At 44.5% G+C, this 15,738-nt stretch overlaps 1 protein-coding gene across 1 annotated transcript in view; it reads left to right on the top strand.

Annotated features, from left to right (window-relative positions):
- The window catches only part of CABCOCO1 (ciliary associated calcium binding coiled-coil 1), a 186,485-nt gene that overhangs the window by 10,296 nt on the left and 160,451 nt on the right, over positions 1 to 15,738 (top strand). Inside the window, exon 2 of the mRNA XM_069242513.1 lies at positions 979 to 1,091. Within this exon, the coding sequence (XP_069098614.1) occupies positions 979 to 1,091 (113 nt within the window). The remainder of the gene's footprint in view (positions 1 to 978; positions 1,092 to 15,738) is intronic.

Raw genomic sequence — 15,738 nt, 5'->3', positions numbered from 1 at the left:
TTTGGACATTTCTTGGAAAGGTACTGTGTGTAGATGACAATATGTTACCACATCATGGTTTAGTAATATATTTATTAAAATTGAGTGTTTAAACAAACTGAGAAACATTCCTGCCCTGATGGCAATTTTGTTAGTAAACTAAAAGAAGTCTAGATTATGTGGGCTAGACCTCATGGGTATGTTGGCTTGATTCTTGTGACGCATTCAGCAACTTTAGTCTACTTAATCAAACAAAAGAGTTTTTTTTGTGCTGCAGAAATGCTGAGCTCACATATTTAAAGGTGCTATCATATGTGAGAATTAAGAAAAATGCAACTCTGTAAACTATTTGCCTAGGGTCACACAATTTGAGACCCGTTTACAGGTCAAATACATTACAGTTAGGTCGAGTAGATTATTTAAGTTACTTGTTACGGTCGCATCCACCTAAAGCTGCCCAGGATCACAATACGTTAACTATCCACAACTAGGCTTCTTCTTCTTTTACCCATTCACTTTATGCTTGTTTTTGTCCATGTGCAGCTGCCCGCTGCTTTAAGATAGGTTCGCCCTATAGAAGTACAATATACTTACGTACATACATTAAGATCACTGGGTGAAGGTAACTTTGTGTCCTGTAGTTTTTTTATTTTTTTCCTTGTGTTCTTGATGGATCGTATGAGCTTAATCTTTTTATGCTCATTCATCATGTTCCTTTTTGTATTGTTGAAACAGATCACACTTGAATTGTGCTTTTTCTTTATCACATTCCCTTTAGATTTGTTTCACCCCCAAGTGAGATATTATGTGAAAGGCTTTCAATGTGTAGATTATCATTCTATTGAGGGCATGCTTTTGCATAAATAGGAAATAAAATATTGAGAAATATGAAGTATGTATGTGAAATCCACTGGAAATGTAACAATTACGTTTTCTCTTGTCAGCAAATGTCAAGTGTGTTTTTGATTGACAGATAATAAACTAATCTAATCATTTCAGTTGCAGGGAGAAGAAATCACATCAGACGAGAATGAGGACTCTCCAGATGAAATTATATTTTCTGTGCCACAAATTAATGTGTTATTAGAACAGAACGTGGAAGGAGTTCAAACGTATGTATCCTTTCTACAAAGTGATGGTAGGCATAATTAAATTCATAAGTCTTCAGGAATGTCATTCAAAGCGCAACAAAGTGTTTCATTCCCGCCCGCGCTAATATCACAAACTCTTTTCTTAAAACTGAGACTTCGACTTCAACTTCATAGGACAACGTTGTAAACACTCAGGAAATTTACACAGTGACACACAAAATCAATCAATCAATCAAGGATTTATAGAGCGCACTAATCACCCGTTAGGGTCTCAAGGCACTTTGGGGGTGAGCTACTGGTCGTAGAGCCATGTCTTTTGGCATTTCCTGAATGTCAAGAGGTCTTGGGTCTGGCGAAGGTGGAGTGGTAGGGAGTTCCAGGTCTTGGCGGCTAGGTGAAAGAAGGATCTTCCTCCGGCAGTGGTGCGGCGGATGCAGGGGATGGAGGCGAGGGTGAGGCTGGCGGAGCGAAGATTGCGGGTGGGGTGTGGAAGGTGAGTCTGTCGTTGAGGTAGGCTGGGCCTATGTCGTGGAGGGCCTTATGTGCATGGATGAGGAGTTTGAAGGTGATCCTCTTTGATACTGGTAGCCAGTGAAGGTCTCTGAGGTGGGGGGAAATGTGGTCGCGGCGTGGGATGTCCAGAATTAGGCGGCGGATGCGTTCTGTTTTCTTTGCAGCTTTGTTAGGAGTTTGGTTGTTATTCCTGCATATAGGGCGTTTCCGTAGTCCAATCGGCTGCTGACCAGGGCGTGGGTGACAGTTTTCCTGGTTTGGACAGGAATCCACTTGAGGATTTTGCAGAGCATTCGGAGAGTGTTGTTGCAGGAAGAGGAGATGGCATTGACCTGCTGAGTCATGCTGAGTGTGTAGTCCAAGATGAAGCCTAGGTTGCGTGCTTGGGTGTTGGGTAAGGGTGCGGTTCCTAGGGAGGTGAGCCACCAGGAGTCATTCCAAGTTGAGGGGTCGGTGCCAAAGATGAGGATTTCTGTCTTGTCTGTGTTTAACTTGAGGTGGCTTGATTCCATCCAGCTGGCGATGGCGTGAAGTCCGTTGTGGAGGTTGTTCTTTGCAGTTGTAGGGTCTTTTGTGAGGGAGAGGATGAGCTGAGTGTCGTCTGCATAGGAAACTATGTTGATGTGGTGGGTTTGTGCGATGTTGGTGAGGGTGGCCATGTAAACGTTGAAGAGCGTGGGGCTGAGCGAAGATCCTTGGGGAACGCCACAGATGATTCTGGAGGCTTCTGACAGGAACGGTGGGAGGCGGACTCTCTGGGTTCTGCCTGAGAGAAATGACGAGATCCAGTCTAGTGCCTTGTCACGGATTCCAGCGTTGTGGAGGCGTGTGCGGAGAGTGTGATGACATACCGTATCGAAAGCTGGGCAGAGGTCCAGGAGGATGAGTGCTGCTGTTTCTCCTTCGTCGAGCATGGTCCTAATGTTGTCTGTGGCAGCAATGAGTGCAGTCTCAGTGCTGTGGTTTCTGCGGAATCCAGATTGGGAGGTGTCGAGTACCTTGCTGTCTTCCAGGAACCGGGATAGTTGGCTGTTTAGTTTAGTTTAGTTTAGTTTAGTTTAGTTTAGTTTTTTAGATTTATAGAGCGCATAGTTACCCAAGGGCATCCCAGCGCTAACAACAGCCGAAATCACGTACAGTTAGAAGAACACATTTTTCCAATTTTCCATTTTAAATTACAATTCTTTCGATGACCTTGGCTGGGAAGGGGAGGTGGGAGATCGGCCGGTAGTCCTTGGGGTCGTCTGGGTCTGCGTTTGGTTTCTTCAGCAGGGCGTTGATTTCTGCGTGCTTCCCTCTTTCTGGGAAGGTGGCTGACTCGAAGGAGCTGTTGATGGTTTTGCAGAGGTGGGGGCGATGATGATGTTTGCCTTATTGAAGATATGATGTGGGCAGGGGTCTGATGGTGATCCGGAGTGGATGGAGGCCATGGTGGTGGCGGTGTCCTCTATGTTGACGGGGGTCCAGGTGTGGAGGAGGTGGGTGTTGCTTGGAGCATTAGGTTCTTGGGTGTTTGTAGTCAGCTGGTGGGTCTGGGGTTTGAAGCTATTTCTTCTATCTTTCGACAGAAGTGGGTTTCCAGTGAGTTGCAGAACTCTTGTGATGGCGGAGGTTCGTTGGAGCAGGTCCTGGGGGTGGAGAGCTCATTGACAATGCCGAAGAGCTCTTTACTGTTGTGAGCATTGGCGTTGATGCGGTTTTTTAAGTGGGTCCTTTTGGTGGTGCGGATGTTTGCATAGGGCATCCTTGAAAGTGATGTGGTTGGAGTTGGTAGGGCCAAGGTGCCAGGTTTTTTCCATTCTGCGACATAGCCGTTTAGATACCTGTAGTTCTGGGGTGAACCAGCTGGCCTTGATTCTATGGGAGGTGTTTTTTTTTTTTTTGAGTGGTGCGAGGCTGTTGACGCAATCTTCCATCCAGCGATGCAGGTTGGTGGTGGCTGTGTTGGGGTCCAGGGTCCCAGGGGGTGGGGCCCGGGCAAGAGTGGAGATCAGGAGATCAGTTGATCCGTTGATATTTTGCTGCAGTACTGTCGGGGGGGGGTGCGGTGGTGGTGAGTGACTGGTTTCTGGTAGGAGAAGTGGATGCAGCGGTGGTCTGTCCAGCTGAGTTCCGTGGTGTGGCTGAAAGAGACGTGGTTGCTGGCTGGGAAGATGGGGTCGAGTGTGTGGCCTGCGGAGTGGGTGGGTGTAGTGACGAGTTGCTTGAGGCCGAAGTTGGCGAGGTTGTCGATTAGGTTGATGGTGTTGATATCGTTGTTATTTTCTAGGTGGAAGTTTAGGTCACCGTGGAGGATGTAGTCTGTTGAGGCGAGGGCTTGGGAGCTGATTTAGTCGGCGATGTCGTCGCAGAACTGCGCCTGGGTCCAGGGGTTCTGTAGACCAGTGTTCCTCTGAGTGTTTTGTTGGCGTTGATGTGGATTTTGAAGTGGAGGTGCTCGGCGGAGTTGATGGTGTCCTTGGAGTTGATGGAGACTCTTATGGTGTTTTTGTGGACTATGGTGATTCCTCCTCCTGGGCTGTTGATTCGGTCTCTTCTGGTGATCTTGTAGTTTTCTGGTATGGCTATGGCTACGTCTGGTTCTGAGGCCAAATTTATCCAGGTTTCGGTGAGGAATAAGACGTCGGGCGAGTATGTGGTCAGGAGGTCCCAGAGTTCAATTGCATGTTTGTGGACGGAGCGGGTGTTAAGTGGGATGCATCTTAGGCGGTTGTCTGTTTTGATTTGGAGTTTGGAGGTTAGATTGCAGGTGAAATTGCAGGCTTTGCAGGAGAAGGGCCCTTTGGTGCGCGTCGGTGTGGACTGGAAGCAGATGGAGGAGCGTCCTGGATTAAGGGCTTGGAGTTCGTTGGCAGTGTATCAGGCTACCCAGACATCATACTGTTACAAAGACATTGCCTATACCAGTATTAGACATCCTTCCTTCCACATACCAAAGGAAAGACACAATTATGTATGTATTAATAGGTCTGTTTCCAAAATACTGAATAATGGTGGGTTGCAATTCAACCTACCTCATTAATTCATTAATAGTAATGACGCAGGTTTCAAATTATGACCCATTACAATTTGCTGTCATCAAAAGGATGGTGGCCTGCTGGAGTCAGTAGACTATCATGTCTGTGATTGCTTTAAAATAAATCACTTATTTTTTAAATGCAGCCCGTTTTCCTTATAGTAAAACAGGATGTGTTTTTAAAAAAGTTTCTTTTTAAACCAGAAGACAAGTAATGCAGGACTGGATTCCCCAGTGATTGCTTGTGTTCCAGATCAAGGAGGACATGGCATTATTTTTTGTGTATTTCATGTAAAGAAGTCCTACATGTCAAAGGGAATTCCCAGACGTGGGCCCCAGGCTCACTGTGCCACTGGAACCAAGCTGCACCTGACTGAAGAGCCCTAATCATGGCAAGACTGGTCTGGGGTTGCTTGTATCCTTGTGCAGGGAGGACCTGGTCTCTCAGTTCTGGTTGGATTGTTCCTATTGGAGCAGGGCAAATATCGATTTGTATATGGTTGTGTCAAAACTTATAGTGGCATGGCGGTCAAAAGAATGATGGGCTAGAATGATGTCCGGAGAATTGCCATTGGTTAGACTTATTGCAAGTATCCTTCCATAACATTTTGTGTGTTTCATGTAATGCCATGACCAAGGGTATGCACAGATATGGATGCTGTGCTCACTGTGCCATTGGAACAAAGCTACACTTGACTGAAGAGCCCTGTTCTTGGGTTTGCTTGTGTTCTAGGTCAAGGTGGCTCTGACCTGGCAGTTCAGGTTGGACTGTTCTCATTGGAGCAGAGTCAAGACTGATTTGCATATGACTGTATCCAAACTGAGGTAGCATGTTGGGCAAAATAACAATAGGCTGGAATGCTACTCCAATCGATTGCCAATGGCTAAACTTATTGCAAGTATCCTCCTATTACTTTTTGTTTGTTTCATATATCAGGTACATAAACCTTTAAAACTATTTGACTTCAATTTATGTTACATGTTTTTGCATAGCTCATCATTCACAATTCTTATAACTTTTTGACTTTAGATGTATTAATGTCATTGTGCTATTCGAAAGAAGGCTAACCATAATTTGAGTTTTTAGGAATAATATTATAATTACAATTTAATGTCAGCCAATGTGAATTTACTTACACAAACACAGCAAATTTGTGTGAATATGCAATGCAATGAAAGTGTAGCAGGTAATCAAACATTAAGCAGTGATTATTTTTAGGTAAATTCTCAGCTTTGGTTAATACCTGCAATTTGTCATCAAATCACTGATAATAATAATAATAATAATAATAATAATAATAATAATGATACTAATAGTGAAAACTTTAGTTATACTATTATGATGGGAGCATTAACGTAGGAAAGGGTTAAAAAATTGAGTTCTCTTGACACTAGAAATAAGCATTAATATCAACCTACATAATAGTACCATTTTTTTGACCTTTCAAAGATGAAAGCACGTACCAGATTCAAACTTGTTACTTGTAACTTGCAGGCATATATAAGCAACATATGTTTTTAAGAACTGACCTACATGCATTATGTTAGTTGATATGTGCAAGAAATTGGGTTGTTGGTTGACTGAAGTGTGAGCCCTTGACAAGCAGCAACCACGATCTATGTAAGAGTAAGGTACAAGCACACCCCACATTAATCTGTGCTCAACTCCCTGATAGCTTGGCACAGAGCAGTCGGGTTTAACCTCAAGGCAATGCGTAAAGTATTTGTGCAACACTTTAAACAGTAACTCATTAAAAACACCTCACAAAATGATCCCACACCAAGTTAGAAAAGCAAAGTAAAATGTAATGACCAAAACAACAAAAATAAAGTCAGTAGAACCAGAGTTATGACTTTGTAAAGCATTTAGGGAAAATAGCAACAAAAGCACAAAGAGCCAACTTGGATATCTGTTTGAGCTGGACTGGGTCAAAGTCACAAGTTCAGGCCGACAACCATGGAGCGCAGGTCTGCTACAGTCTCTAGATTAGGCCCACAGAATTTTAACCATCTTAACACGGCCCCAAAAGTCCTGATTGCATTAAAAAGGGTTGCGAGGAGCAAGGAGAGTGTCACAGGAGGCTGTTGGCCTAGCATGAAGAGTGGGCAGGGCATCGCGGGCTGACTCGATCTTCACTTTGGTGGTCCCCATAATCGGTCAATGATGGAGTGCGAAGAGTCGGGCTGGCACCACTTTGCATAGTATTGCGGTGAGAGCCACAAGGTCTTGTTGCACACAGTCCTGTTTGCAATCATGAAGAGCCCAAAAGCTTGATTTCAGCTTCCTGAGCCACATCAAGAGTACAGGACCAGAGAGGCATCACTGGGGGTCAGGAACCCGCTGCAGCTGGGTCCAGGGGCTGGTCCAGGATGTTGGGAGCCTTTTATGTCTCTGAGGTTCAGATCAGGATGCCCTTGGAGTCACTCTGGTGTCCTGGGTTCAAGATGAAAGCGGAGATCCAGTTCTTCTTCCCCAGGCTACAGGTCAGCAGGTCAGCATAGCAGGAAAGCTGTTCCTTTAGAGTAAGTATAGCAGCGTGGCAGTCCTTTCTGTAGCATAGCAGTCCTTCCTGGCAGGGTATCCACAGGTCAGTGTACTGAAAAGCTGGTGTCTGAGCTCGAGTGTGTGTGTGTGTGTATATATATATATATACACACACACACAGTTGTGGCTTTGAAGTGGGTAGAAGCTTCCAGAAGCATGCCTTTGAATTGCACAGATGCCCTGCCTTACTGGTCCTGGTGCCCTCTAACTATAGAGGGTATGCAGCCCTTTGTGTAGAGAAAAGTTTAAGTTTAAGTGTAAGTGGGGCTGGGGCAAGCTCCTCCCTCCTATTCTGCAGCAATGATCCACCCAGTCACACCTAAGCTGCCCATTTTGTGTGGGGCTGTCTAGGAGGAATCACAAAGCTTAAATGTCAGCTACACCCAGTCATATGATCCAGAGACAGGCTACAGATACCAAATGACTAAGGCAAGAAAATACTAACTTTCTAAAAGTGGCATTTTCAGAATTGTAATTTATAATCTGACATCACCATAAATTAGGATTTTATAAATTGTGATTCCAGAGACACCAAACATTAGCTGCTCATCTATTCCCATTTGAAAATTACAATTATAAATGTAATAAAGTAACTCCTATGTCTGATGGGAGAGGTAGGCTTTGCAGAAGTGAAAAACTAATGTAAGTGTTTTTCACTACCAGGACATGTAAAACATGAACATATATTTCCTACTTTTTAAATATATTGTACCCTGCCACCTGGGCTGTCCAAGGCCTATCCTAGGGATTACATATATGTACTAACTAGGAAGCTTTGGGCCTGGCAAAAGGTTTTTTTTGCTAGGTCGAAATGGCAATTTAAAACTGCATCCACACGGGCTGCAATGGAAGGCCTGGGGAATATTTAAAGGGCTAATTAATTGGGTGGTATAATCAGTGATGCAGGCCCACTAGTAGCATTTAATTTACAGGTGCTAGGCATGGCTAGGGCCACTTTACTAGGGACTTACACATAAAATAAATATGACAATCGGGTATAAGCCAGTCTAACACGTTTTAAGGAGAGAGCACAAGCATGTTATCACTGGTTAGCAGTGTTAAAGTGTGCAAAGTCATCCTAAGGCCTGCAAAAACAAAGTCAGCAAAACAGGAGGTCTGAAGGCAAAAAGTTAGGGGGAAAACCATGGCAGGTCTAATAATATGAATTGCCAACAATTCCTTCAGTTGCAGAAAAAGTGCTCCTTAGTATCAACATAGGAGCTAGGTTACAAAAGTGGCATAACTTAGAATAATTATAAGTGACATCTACATCAGTTGTTCAGCTACATATCATCCTGCAAGCCAGAAACCAGAAAAAGCAAAGAGGCATAACCTGAAAATATCTTAATCGGTATCATAGGTAGAATGCATTCACAAAAAAGAGGCAATTTGTTCAGTGACTGAAGGTAAAAAATGGTTTAACTATGAATCTGAAAAAAGATGAAAACAAGTAACCATTTTTCTCTGAACAAAAATATATATCACCACAGTACACCTTTTCTTCTCCAACCCAACCTGAGAAAATGTGTTTGATTGCAATTCCTTCACACATAGTCACACACACTCACTTTACCCATTTATTTTCTTTTATAAGTGGCTAATGTAACCAGATATGTGTTGCAAAACTTTTGTGAGCTTCCTTAAAGCTAACAACTTAGGGCCTCATTACGAGTTTGGCGGTCTTACAGTAAGACAGTTGGCAGTCATCCAACCACCATATTGAGAGGCACACAGCTCAGACCGCCAAAAAAACAGCCAATTTCCCCAAACCACCAGAACACTGGCAGATGGAAAAAAGGCGGTTCGAACACCAGTACCGACAGCCCGACAAAAATCAATTGATTAAATTACGATCCACAAATTACGAGAGCGGTTCTTCCATAGCTGAAAACCATTGGCGGTGCGAACTGTGGTGGTCTGAACTCACATCAGTCAGATTACTACACCACATTGGATAGTTCGAATACTCCACATCTGCCACACATTCACACACCCGACACACCTACATACTGCATTATAAAACTCCCCTACACAACCCAAAATCCTTTGCAACCAGAACACCGCTCACAGCCAGACACTAGCAAAGAAATGTATATCTAACTAAACAAACAATAGGCACCCATATACATTACGCTCAGCAACATATAACATACAATTTTCAAAACCACACAACAGCCATCACCCACTCATATTACAGCATCCACACCTCATCACAAAAAATGTTCAGCTTTTTTTCACTACCTCACCGTCTTTACCACCTCTATCATGTCCCCACAAAACATTCACGTTTCCTTGATGATGAGTTGAGGGTCATGGTAGACGAAATTTTCAGGGGAGAGCCTTATCTATTCGGAGCACAGGTCCAGCAAACATCAGTAGCCAGGAAAATGGAGTTGTAGCAAAGGATAGTCGACAGGGTGAATTCAGTAGGCAGTTACCCACACACAAGGGAGGACATCAGGAAGAGGTGGAACAACCTCAGGGGACATGTACGTTCCATGGCATCCAGGCACCAGCTGGCATTCCTAAAGACTGGCGGTGGGCCTCCACCACCTCCCCCACAGTTCACATCATGGAAGGAGAAGGTCTTCAACATCTTGTATACTGAGGGCCTGACATGAATACCTGGGAGAGTGGAGTTAGGTAAGTCACAACAACATTCATGTCACGAAACAGTTCTGTCTTGCATGCTCACTCATCACCTTTCTCCCCCCAGTGATCAAATCACCCATCACCCCTCTGTCCAAATCTCAAAATACTCCTCACTGCCATGCCACATGTCAAGTAAACTCACCTTGGGAAGTGCATGTGAAGTCCTGGGAACTGACAGCACTACAACTCCCAGAAGGAAGGCACTGTTCCACCATTACCAAAATCAGAACAGTGCACAAAATTTTAAATATCTTGCGTGTGAATCTAGCAATCAAAGTAATACATCCTGAATGGTCCACCATTTAACAGTTTATGGCAGTGACAGCTATGCAATGGCCCTCTACCAGTACCATTACAAGCAAATCACAGCTACGACTGTGCCCCATACCAAACTGGACTCTGAGAATAGCTCCCTAATAATGTCATATACTCACTTGGGGGGACACCTAAATGGCAAACTGGACGCACTTGCTGTACATCCAGACAGAGGCCAAGGTCAAATTGTAACACCTATATTGTGTGCCAGCTCTGACACCATTGAGCATTAGGCAGCTTCAAGTTGACTAAACGGTGCCGTACACCTTACTAAGAAATAAATATACATTGTCCTGTCATTAATCAGACAAGGGAAGAGGGTATTACCAGCCATCTAAACACCAACATACTCCAAGAGCTTGGAGCATGCATTATGCAATTGCAAATCTCTGTGTCCCAGACTGTGACATTTCAGGGGATCATGTAAAGGCAGTGTGTGCATCTCTCATACCATGTTTAGTTGTCTAATTTATACATCACTTGTTGCATTGCTTACACCAACTGTGCGTTTCACTTCTCTTACAGGTAACCTTGCCATCCCCAACATGGAGAGGACACAAGAAACTGAACACTACCCCTCTGGATGGAGGCCCCAGTGAGGAAAACACCCCTGGATGTCTGGACACTGAGGACAAAGCTGGCCCATCAGGGACAACTGTCAACCTCACCCTGCCCACAGAAACTCCTCCCAGCCCTGTGGCAAGTACATCACAGGCAACCATTCACTCCCAAACCTGTGTCCCAAGGGCAGTCTCTTCCATCATGTGCCCCCCAGTACGGATACCTGAGTCTTCTAATGTCACCCCTGACAATGATGGTCCTGCCACCAGTGGGAGTGGGCACACTGTGCAAGGGGCATGGGTATGTGGAGGTAGGATGCGCAAGAGGGATGGTGTTGGCCAGAGGATGGGGGCACCAAGGGACACAACTGACCAGGAGACCATCTCCCAAGTCTGGGGAGCCTACCAAAATTCCCACGGCATCATGGGCCAGATGCTGACCATGATGGGGGAGATAAGACAGCTACAGAGGGACAACCACCAGGAAGCCATGCAGCAGTACCAGGCCCAAAATGACATTCTGGCTTCCATTGCTGGGGTGCTAAGATCCATGAACACTACCCTGAGTAGGTTTGGTACCCAACACCAGGCCTCTTCCACTAGCAATGAGACATTAGGCCCTTCTACATCTGTGGCTGGTAGTGGGATTGAGGCCCTGCCAGAGGACGGGAATATCTCAAACACCCTACTTCTGTAGCAGAAGAACCCCCTGCAAACGTGGACATCCACCCAGATATTCAGGAGGTGCAGATGCCAAGACTAAACCTACTGCCAGGAAGTGAACCTCTCCTGATTGGTTCCCCTTGTGTGTCACTGATACACCCTGTTGACTGTTCTGATACCTAACTCCATCCACTATGACTGAACCCTTCACTGTTAGCTTTTTGTCACTTCAAATCACTCATTTTGTTGTGCACTCCCCAATAAATACCACCTAACCACAGATCCTGTGTACGTGTGATGTATCAACCATGTACATCTGTCATATGTGGCAACTATTGTACCAAAATGTTCCTCTCCAATTTTATACCTTTCTTATGGTCATTACACATGTACTGGACAACCAGGATACATATTTAATTGGGATTGTTAAACGGACATGACACAAGTCACCTGTATTGTACATCTCCACATATGTATTTTGAGAATGGCAATCAGCACATTGTGAAGTCATGCTGTGGGCTTCAGTGTTTCAGCTTGTCATTCACTACCAACCCACAGAATACAGAAGTTAGGGCCATGTCAGTCTTTCACCATCCCAGGAGGCAGACAGATTGGTTCAATGTATTATGAGGTAAAACCTTATCACATACCCATACTGTATCCTTTCAAATGGCCATACCCCATGAAACAGACATAGGCCAGTACTAATATCCCCATTCATAGAACCTTCCACTTACCATGTTCAGGTATCTGTAGGCATGCCACTCACCTATGTCAGTCTTCAGTCACATGCACATTAGTCTGCAATGAGGAAACACACTGACAGCTATGCACAAGTTAGATAACATACAACACAAACCATAAGGATGGTAAAGTGTTTGGATTCCACATTATTACATGTGTTAGACACATATGGACACACACAGTACCATTTGAGCCACCTCCAATACTAAACAGGTCTTTTTTGTGGAAAATGACACTTCCAAACCACTGTCCTGACAGTCAGGGTATAGAACTCACACACCACAAATCTCATGCTGAAACAGTACCTGGTTTAATCCATTTCCACTTCTCATGTCAGTATGCAAATCCCATCTTTCTGTGACACTGTCTGAGATTGTCAAATGAGAATGAGCCAAACAGCCAATCTGCAAATCTGTGATTGACACAGATACAGTATAAGCCAGAGTGGAACACATACATCATATTGTCTATTCATAACTACAAATCTGAAATTGATTGTACAATAGACTATGTACGTAACAGTTCTGTACACAATTCCAAGTAACATTCTGCATGCATATCTGAGTCATGGGCTTTGGAGCCACGTAAGACCCCACTGATGGTGGTAAAAAGAACATTACATGTCATGCATAACCTCAACAAAACCGTTGTGAATATCTATTGTAACATCACATCACATACCTTGAGTCACTTGAAGTACTGATTGATGACATCTGCCCTGATGTCTCCAGCTTCATCCTCATCCTGATCATCCTCACTTTGAAAATTTGCATTTCCATCCACAGGATCTGCTGGCTCCCCCTCATTTGGTATGAATGGCATCTGACATCTCAGGGCAAGGTTGTGGAGCATGCAGCATGCAACAATTATTAGACATACCTTGTAGAGTGAATAGAAGAGGGCTCCAGATTTGTCTATGCTGCGAAATCTTGCTTTCAGGAGCCCAAACGTCTGCTCCAAGACATGCCTTGTCCTTCCATAGGCCTCATGGAAGCAGACTTCCCCCGGTATGGTTGGGTACCTCACTGGTGTATATAATCAAGGGCGGTTTGGGTAGCCGGAGTCCCCTGTAAGGTATAGTTACACCAATCCAAACTTTAATGGTATACATCCACATATATGATAAAAGGTTCAGACACACATAACATATATGACTTACCAACCAGCCAGGCCCTCTCTGTGTATAGTCGTGTCATCAGCAGTGGGATATTGCTGTTGTGCATGATGAAGGAATCATGGACTGTTCCTGGATACCTTGTATAAGCTTGTGAAATGTATAGATCAGCCAAACAGACCACTTGAACGTTTATGGAGTGGAAGTTTTTCCTGTTTCTATATACCTCTTCATTAGCACTTGGGGGTACCAAGGCTACATGGGTGCCATCTATGGCTCCAAGCACATGTGGAATGTGTCCCAAAGCATTGAAATGTGCTTTCACATGGGCCAAATCCGCACATTGGAGAAATCTGAAGTAGCTGTCCAGGTGTTTTAACAATGCAGACAGTACAGCCTTCAAAACCAGACTGAACATGGGTTGAAACATCCCTGCAGTTAGGGCCACTGTATTCTGAAGGGACCCAATGGCCAGGAAATGCAGCACTGACATGACTTGAACAATGAGAGGTATGCTATTGGGATTGCGAATGGCAGGCATCAGATCTGGCTCCAACTGACAATATAGATCCATAATTGTATGCCTATCCAGGTGATATATTTGGATTACATGTCGCGCCTCCATAGTCTGCAGGTCTGCTAGTGGATGGTACGCTGGAGGTTGCTCTCCTCAGGCCAGGGTAACTATGTGGGACAACATCAGAATGTATGTGAATGACTCAATCTATACATCATGAGTATGATCACAACAACGTCACACATATATCCAAATCAAGTCACATGAAACAGTGAATATATGTATTCAACACATAGAGAGGCAAAATATGAAAGTGTACCGGATTCAAATCCCCTAAACCCTCGCATGCTATCTAAATGGAGATACATGTCACTGACAGTGAAAGTTACATTAACCAAGTTGACATGTAACACATATTTGTTGCACCTATACTATCCTCTGATTGTCATTTGTATGGTGACAAAACTGTTTCATGTGCATAACCCAAAATACCTAATTTCACTTCCTCTACTAATGGCATGCACATTGATACTCCTAAACAGTAAGCCAGCATGTAACACATTGTCATAGATATAAGTTTTCAGTAAATGACGCAACTTTCAGAACTTCATAATACATATATGAGCCCTAAAATGGCAGCTTCCTGACCTACTGTACAGAACATCAGGAATTGACCTGACTCCGCCATCGGATATCGTCATGGCGGTAGGCAGTTACAACCGCAGTGACATTGCCATTGGAACACATTGCTGCCTTTTGCAGGCTTGGGCCAATGACAATGTCCTGTATGTGGTGGACGTGACTGCCATCTTCATTTCAATCCCTCACTTGACTCCTAACACTGCTGCAAGCAAGACCTCTGCGGCCAGAGCCGCTGTGTACTGCCTCTGGGAGCAATCATGCCAAGTCCTGCAGGTGATAGGACCCCTGCCTTCTCTCCGGAAGAGCTGGTCAAGTTTGTAGAGGAGGTCCTACCCCTGTATGAACAGCTGTATGGTGCAGAGGAGCAGGTGAGTCCAATGCATATACCGATTGGTGAAAGGTAGAGTGTATGATGATGTAGATGAAATGTGCAGGAATGAAGGATTGACCTATCATATGTGGGTAGATGCTTATGTGCACACCTGCTTAGAAAGACTGTTACCCCTGATACATAGTTGGTATTGTGTGATGTATGTACCCTGATCCACATATGTACATAACAGCATTTACATCAATATTGGTGTGACAAATAGTTGTAGGGATGTACCATTTTCAGGATGTACTTGTGGTCTAGTCAAATGTTTCTAGCCAAAACCTGGTACTGGGTATGCATGTTGTATGCCTGACTCCACTTCACACATGGCCTGACTGCAGAGGGTGACTTGAAAAAGAGTTTGAAGTGTGAGGAAGGGTATGTTTGGCTACTTGCACTAACTTGATTGTTCACCATACTAGTTTTGGGATGGTTTATGTGTACATGACTTTCTCCTCTTGTCTTTCAGCCATGCAGGTCAACGACCATCAGAAAAAGGGGATCTGGCGTGCCAACCCCAAGAAAGTACGGACCATGGGGGACAACAGCCGGCAGAGCACTCACTGTAGAAAGCGGTGGGAGGACCTGAGATGCTGGGCCCATAAGACCGCTGAGGCCCAGTTGGGAATGTCCCCCCAAGGAGGAAGGGGTACCCACTGGACCTTGACACCCCTAATGGCCCGCAAAATGGTGGAGGCCTACCCTGAGTTGGATGGGTGTTTGAGGGCAGCACAGCAGCCACAAGGGGGTGAGTACTGACTACACTCATTTATATTCCCCTGCAAGGTCAGTGTATGATGTGAAAGATTCTACTCTGTACGATGTGGTAAGTGCAAAGGTTAAATGTCTCGTAGGAACACCAAGATGTAGAGTTTAAAACATTGTATTGTTTATAGAGACATATTACTCACCTATGTCATCCATTCTGTACAGTAGCATACGATGATGCACATGTGACTGTGTCATATGTGTACCACTATACTGCTGGTTGTTGCTTGTCACCTACAGATCCAT

This window comes from Pleurodeles waltl, chromosome 6, assembly GCF_031143425.1.
Source record: "Pleurodeles waltl isolate 20211129_DDA chromosome 6, aPleWal1.hap1.20221129, whole genome shotgun sequence".
Lineage (NCBI taxonomy): Eukaryota > Metazoa > Chordata > Amphibia > Caudata > Salamandridae > Pleurodeles > Pleurodeles waltl.
This window is presented reverse-complemented; position numbering and strand designations above follow the sequence as displayed.